At 37.5% G+C, this 8,427-nt stretch overlaps 2 protein-coding genes across 2 annotated transcripts in view; one reads left to right on the top strand and one right to left on the bottom strand.

The window, feature by feature from the left end:
- Positions 1-3,024, bottom strand: part of Slc9c1 (solute carrier family 9 member C1) — a 75,323-nt gene extending 72,299 nt beyond the window's left edge. Inside the window, exons 1-2 of the mRNA XM_005345026.3 lie at positions 2,950-3,024; positions 383-640 (exon numbers count right to left, since the gene is read on the bottom strand). Of these exons, the coding sequence (XP_005345083.1) occupies positions 383-530 (148 nt within the window). The 5' untranslated portion in view covers positions 531-640; positions 2,950-3,024. The remainder of the gene's footprint in view (positions 1-382; positions 641-2,949) is intronic.
- LOC101993376 (OX-2 membrane glycoprotein-like) overlaps positions 1,115-8,427 on the top strand; it is a 61,327-nt gene continuing 54,014 nt past the window's right edge. The window contains exon 1 of the mRNA XM_013351871.1: positions 1,115-1,154. Coding sequence (XP_013207325.1) covers positions 1,115-1,154 — 40 coding nt within the window. The remainder of the gene's footprint in view (positions 1,155-8,427) is intronic.

The raw sequence follows: 8,427 nt of genomic DNA, 5'->3' as shown, positions 1-8,427 counted from the left end.
TCCTCCTCCTCCTTCTTCATAAAAGCTAGATATGGGCTTTTATATTTACAAAAATTTTCTCAATCCTTCTATTTTCACCTTTGTTCCTCCTATCTACATCCTTCAATCATATTAGTTACTGTAAGCTAAGTTATGACCTAGCAGTAATTGTGCTGTGAGTGCCTTAGACCTGACAGAGGTAAGATATACTGATGACGGATATGAAACATCTCTTCCCAAAGGCAGAGGATTGCTTCCTTCAATTGAAAATATTATAGGAAATGTATGAATGTAGGTATAAAATTTTAATTTCCTATTACAATTCCTTTCTTTAATTCTATATGATAGCATTTACAAGATGTATCCATAGACTAGACTAAGGAGAGGGCCTTTTTAAGCTTACCTCCAATAGTACAGATCAAAGACAGTATTAGGATGATTTCAGGGAGGTCCTGAGGAGTGCTCAGAAACACACTTTTGAGAAGATCCAGCCATGCACTACTTAGTTTGACACTTCTGGTTGTAGTTAAATTCTCTGCAGTTTCTTCCATCCTCTTGTTTAATTACAGTCTGTCTGCCTCCAATCCTATGTCTCTCCGCAAAACTCGTAGGGGACCAAAGGAAAGACACGTTTTCTTCTTGGTGTCCTCCTAATGCATCACTAAAAGAGAAGAAAATCACATATTTCTCCCTTAATTATCTTAAGTCCTCACTCGTGGTCTGTGGACATCAAGGAAGCCTCTCTTTTCTACGATGCTTCCAACTGAAATGAAAGGGAAAAGCCAAATCCCCAGGTGATGGGGGCTTGCCAGCGATGCCATGGATTCTCTCACAGGCCTGAGTGCTACTCAGCTACTGCCCACCTTGCTCCTGTGCACCTTCTGGGGATGGTCCTTCACCTAACCCTTCTCCCACCACAGAGACCTCAGCTAGTGCAAGTTACTCGCATCTAGAAACACAACACTGAGAGATTCATCCTCGGTTTACCCAACTGTCTGCAGTGGTGAAGGAGCATTTTCATTTGCATCATAATTTCAAGAGGACAGCAATAACAGACCATGCTGATAGAAACTAGAGCTTTCTTTTATCACAACAGGAGCACTCACAGGTCAGGGGTCTGTAAGACTTTAGAACAATGAACAATAGCCACATCCAGAGAACTTATCTCTTCCAAGGTAAGACAGTTTTACATCAAAGGTCTTTAACTTCCTTCAAGAAATCATAACATGTAGGATGTGACAAGGACTCTTTGTGCCCATGCTACCTCAAATGCACACACACACACACACACACACACACACACACACACACACACACACAGTATACTTTTCTGGTTATAAACGGTATTTTGAAATAATTTAATGTATACTTGTTGTTAACATTGAAATACATGTGTAAGCAAACAGCAAAACAAATCGGCCACACGAATTTCATCCAGGCTTTTCTATGCTCTCTTTATACTGATGAGCTCATTCTCTTGTAAGGATGCTGCTAGATGCTTTCTCCCTGTTACTGTATCATCAGCATCAACTAAACTTGTGGGCAATCTTCAGTGAGTGGACCACATGAGCACAAACTCTGTGATCAGGCTCCCTAAACACAGAGGGCTGGCAAGCTTCCCTTTGCAGAGTCAAAGCCTGCTTTCTCCAATCCATTGAATTGTTTTCAGATTGCTTTAATTCCCGAGTCAGCGTAACTCCTCTCTCTGCGTTATTTTCTGAAATCCCCTAGTGAGTTATAATGATACAGAATAGTCTACTCAGAGGTCACCTAGATGTCTCAGGTGACTTAATATGTAGCTATTTAAAAGCCACTGCAACTGTCCCAGTCCATAGGCAATGACTATCCAGTTTACAGTCTTATAGACAAGTTTTGATTTTGATGAGGTTTTGTGGCAAAATGTCTACAATCAGAAGTAACATCTGTAGTCAAAAAATTTTGTTATCTGTAGAGGTTAGGGTGACTACTCACCCTGTGGAGCCATGGGACACCTAGATAAAATGATACTGCAGCGAACTCCCTATAAGATCTGGGTTTTGGATCACTTTGGAAAGGGTTTATGACTGTGGTCTTTAACCTTTCTAATGTTATAACCCCCTAAAGAGTTCCTCATGTTATAGTGACAACAAATATAAAATTATTTTTGTTCCTACTTCATAACTATAATATTGCTTCTGTTATTAATCATAATGTAAATATTAAATACTCAGATGTTTAGGCAATCACATAAAATTGTCATTTGATCCCCAAAGGGATCATGACCTGCAGGTTGATAACTGCTGGTCTATAAGATTAGGCTATCCTATAAAGTGGGTGAATCAGGGACAGTTCTGTCATTAGGTCTCTCAATAAATCTTATCTAGAGGGAGAGTGGACTTGAGTAAATGACACCATGTCACACGACTTTCACAAGTATCTTATTTCTGTATAACTAACTTTACTCATGTTATGTTTGTATGAGACAGGATCTCACTATTTAGCACTAGTTGGTCTTGAACTCATAGAAGTCTCAGAAGCATTCCCAGCCTTATGCTATCGACACCTCCAAATAAAAGGGATCATGGGAGGAAATTATCTCTACAAATTAACAATGTAAATCCATTTTCACAAGTGCTCAAAGAAACAGTGAAGTATTTTAAATCTGATAAACCACTTATTAAGTTTTAGTGAAATAAAAGTTAAGATTACCACTCATCATTAAGATGGAAATTATGAGGATTATATTCCTATTTTATATTAGAGATATATTTATATTATTAAATGAAATAACCTCTCTATGTTTATGTTTATAGAAATTTTATTAATATTGACAAATATTCAGTGTTGATATTGACAAATAGACATTCCGATATTCTTTTGATTGGACCATGTAGTTTGACCATATTCAATTCTCATAACCTCTACTTTGTTCAGAGACCAAGGGCCAGTGAGAAAGGTCACCCTCCAAAAGAGAAACAACAGGTGTCTCACCATCCAGAGTCCAGGAGTGTCCTGGAAAATGTGAGGAGGGGAGGCCAGGAACTTCCTTTCCCTCCAGAACTGTCCAAAACCAACTGCAACCTCACTGACAGTTACTTGATCCAAGCCCCGCCCCTACTCTCCACCTACTGGCTGAAATTTCATAACTCCTGACGTGATTGGCTGATGAAAACAGCATCCTTTTCCTGTTTATTAAAGGCATTTAAAACTATAAAGCTGTGCTATTAAAAAAGAAAACAACAACAAGCAACCGTGAAAAGACACTGCCCGAAAATACATTATTTATGTATATTTAACCTGTTGCAGTGAGTTTCTGGCCAGGAACCCAAAGGACAGTCTTTTCTCTGCTTTCAAGTAGGTGGAAGACTCCCGGATAGGGTGAGGTTGTAAATATCTTGAATGCAGGATTTCTGGTTGGTGAGTTTAAAGCTTGGGTTTAAGGCGTTGGTTCTGGGCATCTTAAAAAAAAATGTAATCTAGACAGACAGAGAAAGTAGATTCTCAGTCACTCTGTGGCAAGTGTGAAGATGTTTTCAGAAATGGTAATATATAAATGGTATTTTTTCTAATTTATATAAATAGTAATTTAATTGAAATTATTTAGCAGTATTATTGTGGAATCAAGTCGTATGTTTTTGTATCTTGTGTTTGTCAGTATTCTCAAGAAGAATAGTACCTGTACGATGAATATGTATATTCTAATTTGTGGCAAGTTGAGATTCAAACCAACCATCCACTTTTCTAAGAAAATATTCGGGGAAAAATTTTATACTTTCAAAATCTAGGTCATTTTTTTGTCATGTGGGAAACCGCTTTATATTGGGACTCACACAACAACTTAGTGAGGGTGTGTAGGTGCCAACAACAAGGAACAAACAGAAGGAAAAGGTGGGGAACCACTTTTTGCAGAGAGTAACCATTGCATGGTCCTCTTGACTATAGGGAGAAGTAGCATTCCCAGCCTTGTAGAGCCTACCAGTTCCAAACTGTAGGGCCACTGACAGTGGCACCAGGATTTATCCCTACTGCCCTTACTGGCTTATATTTATCCACTGTCTTTGGAGGGATACGTTGCTCAGCCTAGATTTAATAGGGAGACTAATTGGGCCTTCCTCAAAGCAATGTGCCTTACCCTCTCTGAGGAGTGGATGGGTAGTGGAGTGGGAGGGAAGGTGGAGATAATGGGAGGAGGAGAGGGAGTGGGAACTGGTATTGGTGTGGAAAATGAAAAAAGATAGTTTTTGCTTTCTTTTAAGTAAATAAAAATAGAAAAACAAACTAACAAAAAACAAATGACAAGTGTGAATATTAATTCAATAATCAAGAAACTCCAACAGAGAAATTCACCAGACATACTCCTTAGTGAATTCTACCAAACAGAAAAATTTACTAGCTGTCACTAGTGTTTTTGATCTTGGTCATTCTGACAGGTGTAAGATGGTATCTCAAAGTCGTTTTGATTTGCATTTCCCTGATGGCTAAGGATGTTGAACATATCCTTAAATGTCTTTTGGCCATTTGAAATTCTTCTGTTGAGAATTCTCTATTTAGATCTGTATCCCACTTTTAACTGGATTATTTGGTATTTTGATGTCTAATTTTTTAAGTTCTTTATATATTTTGGAGATCAGTCCTCTGTCTAATGCAGAGTTGGTGAAGATCTTTTCCCATTTAGTAGGCTGCCTTTTTGACTTATTGACTATGTCCTTTGCTTTACAGATGCTTCTCAGTTTCAGGAGGTTCCATTTGTTTATTATTGCACTCAGTGTCTGTGCTACTGCAGTTATACTTAGAGGAAGTGTAAGTCTCCTGTGCCCATGTATTGAAGGCTTCTTCCCACTTTCTCTTCCATCAGATTTAGTGTGGTCAGATTTATATCAAGGGTTTTAATCCATTTGGACTTTGATCTCCTTTTGTTGTCTTATTTCTCTAGCTATAATTTCAAGAGCTATGTTGAATAGGTATGGAGAGCGTGGGCAGCCTTGTCTTGTTCCTGATTTTAGTGGAATTGCTTTGAGTTTCTCTCCATTTAATTTGATGTTAGCTGTTCAACTTTCTGTATGTTGCTTTTATTATGTTTAAATATGTACTTTGTATTACGAAGGGGTGCTGAATTTTGTCAGCATCTAATGAGATGATTATATGTTTCTTATCTTTCAGTTTATTTATACGGTGGATTGTATTGACAGATTCTTGTATGTTTAACCATCCTTGCATCTCTGGGATGAAGCTGACTTGATTTTGGTGGCTGATTTTTTTTTATGTGTTCTTGGATTCGGTTTGCCAGTATTTTATTGAGTATTTTTGCATCAATGTTAATGAGGAAGATTGGTCTGTAATTTTCTTTCTTGATTCAATCTTTGTGTGTTTTCAGTATCAGGTACTCTCATTTGGTGATGTTCTTTCTGTTTCTATTATGCAGAACAATCTTAGGAGTAAGGTATTAGCTCTTCTTTGAAGTTCTGTTAGAATTCTACATTAAAACCATCTGGGCCTGTTTTTTTTTTTTTTTGGAGGCTTTTGATGACTGCTTTTATTTCCTTACAGGTTATAGTTCTATTTAAATAGTTCACTTAGTCTTGATTTAATTTTGGTATGTGGTATTTATCCAGAAAATTGTTCATTTCTTTTACATTTTCCAACTTTGTGGAGCACAGGTTGTTTTTTTTTGTTTTGTTTTGTTTTTGTTCTTGTTTTTTGTAGTATGACCTAATGATTCTCTGGATTTCCTCGGTGTCTGGTGGTATGCCCCCCTTTTTATTTCAGATTTTGTTAATTTTGATGTTTTCTCTTTGTCTTTTAATTAGTTTGGATAAGGGTTTGTCTGTCTTATTGATTTCCTCACAGAACCAGCTCTTTGTTTCATTGATTTTCTGTATCGTTTTATTTGTTTCTATTTTACTGTTTTTTAGCCCTTAATTTGATTATTCCTTATCATCTACTCTTCCTGGGTGAGTCTTCTTTTTTGTTGTTGTTGTTGTTCTAGAGCTTTCAGATGTGCTGTTAAGTTGTTAGTGTGAGATTTCTCCACTTTCTTTATGTTATTTCATTTAGTGCTATGAACTTTCTTGTTAGCAGTGCTTCCATAGTGTCCCATAGGTTTGGGTATGTTCTGCATTCATTTTCACTGATTTCTTGGAAGTCTTTAATTTCTTTATTTCTTTCTTTCTTGATCCAGGTGTGATTAAATTGGGCACTATTCAATTTCCACGAGTTTGTAGGCTTTCTGCAATTAGTGTTTTGTTGAATTCTAAATTTAAGTCATAATGATTCAATAAGATACAGGGGGTTACTCCATTTTTTTTGTATCTGTTGAGGTTTGCTTTCTTACTGAGTGTGTGTTAATAGTTATGTACAGCTATTATAGTGTCATAGACTCTTGATCAATTGACCCCTTTGTCAGCATATTATGACCTCCTTTGTCTCTTGTGCTCCTGTGAGTTTGTCAGCTAAAGTCTGTTTCATCACCTTCAAGTTTAGTCTGTTACCTTGGTTACAGTTTGCATCACCCCCCCCCATTACTTCACTTTTAATCTATTTGTGTTCTTAAAGCTGAAACAAGTCTCTTTGAGGATGCATAGTTAACAGTTAACCCACTCTTGACCTTACTTCACTTGCCTTTAATTCTTTCTTGCTCTTTTACAGTTCCTTACGGTATATTATAGTCATATTCTTCTCCCCTATTATTTCCTCTTATTTCTCCATACATTCCCATTGGCCCCTTTCTGCTTCCCAGCTGGTCCTGTTCCAACTTTTACATCCATCTTTAGCTCTTGAGATATGGTTTCCTTTAGAACATCTTGGCGGAATTTGAATAATTGTATAAAATTTTTAATCTCTCTATCACATCATTGCTTACAAAAAGAAATCTAGGGTTGAGTTTTCATTTCCATAGAATCCGCTGCCCATTAACACAGCAACAGTAATATTCATTGACCCAGAAGTCACGTGGCATCCAAGGCATCCTTATTCACACTCAGTGCTCTCTATCTCCAAAACCAGAGTTAATAATAATAGCAATGATCACTTCATTTTTTTCCTTTGGAAATTGACTTTGCTCAGCATGAAAGATGAAAATGTCTCCTAGGTGGGCGGTGATATTAAAGGTAAGGCATGTAGACGTAGTCAAAATTTATCTTGGCGATGAGAAGAAAGGAAGGTCTCTGTCATTTCAACCTCAGGAAAGACAAGTATTTATGTATTTTTGTGGGTGAGGAATACCCGACACATGACCTTAGTGACCTTTATTTTTACAAAGTTTAAACGAGAAGTTAGAATAAGGAGATAATTCTTCATAAGGATTTATAAATGACTATGAAAAAGAAGGCTTATTACCCAGAATTTGTCTGTTATTTAGCATGAAGGAGAATAGCGTGAATATACATGTCTGTGACATGCAGACTGACTACTGATACCAATGCCGAGAAGCCAAGACCGCTCTCCAGAGTATAGCATCATTTTCTGGTTCAAGGTTTGAGTTCTATAACTGCGAGAGTTTATCTGGGTGTCTTAGTTAGGCTTTCTATACTGTGAAGAGACACTATAATCATGGTAACTCTTACAAAGAAAAAATAATTTGGGGTTGGCTTAAGGGTTAGAGGGTTAGTCTATTATCATCATGGCAGGAAGCATGGCAGTGTGCAGGCAGACAAGGTGCTGGAGGAGCTGAGAGTTCCACATATGAATCTGAAGGCAGCATGAAGAAATAGAGACACTTGTCCGGGCTTGAACATTTAAAACTCCAAAGCCCAACCTCAGTGACATACTTCCCCCTGCAAAGCCACACATACTCCATCAAGCCTCGTCGCCTAAGGCCTATCAAGTAGTGTCATTACCTAATGAAAAACATTCAAGCCTATATGCCAATTGTGGCTGTCTTTTTGAAGCCAAGAACACTGGGTGAAATTTTATCTGTATCTTTTTGTATCTATTGTTGGGGAATATTATATTAAGGTGTGTTGCTTTTGTTTAGGCTGCTTTTGTTTGAACTCAGTGAAGCTGTGACTCTTTGCCTGGATAAAATACGTGATGGTCCTAAAGAAGAACTAAATGGCCAATAGCAAGGCAGGAGCAAAGATAGGTGGACCTGGCAGACAGTATAAACAGAGAGAATAAATAGCAGGAGAAGTGAGGAGAAGGAGAAGCAAGAGAACAAAGAGAAGAAGATGTCAGGGGCCTGTCACCCTGTCACACAGTCAGCCACAGAGTAAGAAGGAAAGTAAGACATGAAGTAAGAAAAGGAAAAAGTTCAAGGCAAAAGGTAGTTGGGATAATGAAAGTTAAGAAAAGCTGACTAGCAACAAGCTGAGCAAAGGCCAGGCATGTATAATTAAGAATAACCTTGTGTGTGTGTTTATTTGGGAGCTGAGTGGTAGGCCCTTCAAAAAGACAAAAAAATAAAACATCAAGCAAAAATATGTAACTGTATCTCTATTTATATAGCTACACACACACACACACACACACACA

Source organism: Microtus ochrogaster, chromosome 2, assembly GCF_000317375.1.
Source record: "Microtus ochrogaster isolate Prairie Vole_2 chromosome 2, MicOch1.0, whole genome shotgun sequence".
Classification (NCBI taxonomy): domain Eukaryota; kingdom Metazoa; phylum Chordata; class Mammalia; order Rodentia; family Cricetidae; genus Microtus; species Microtus ochrogaster.
The sequence above is the reverse complement of the archived record's forward strand: the minus strand, read 5'-3'. Positions and strand labels throughout refer to the sequence as shown.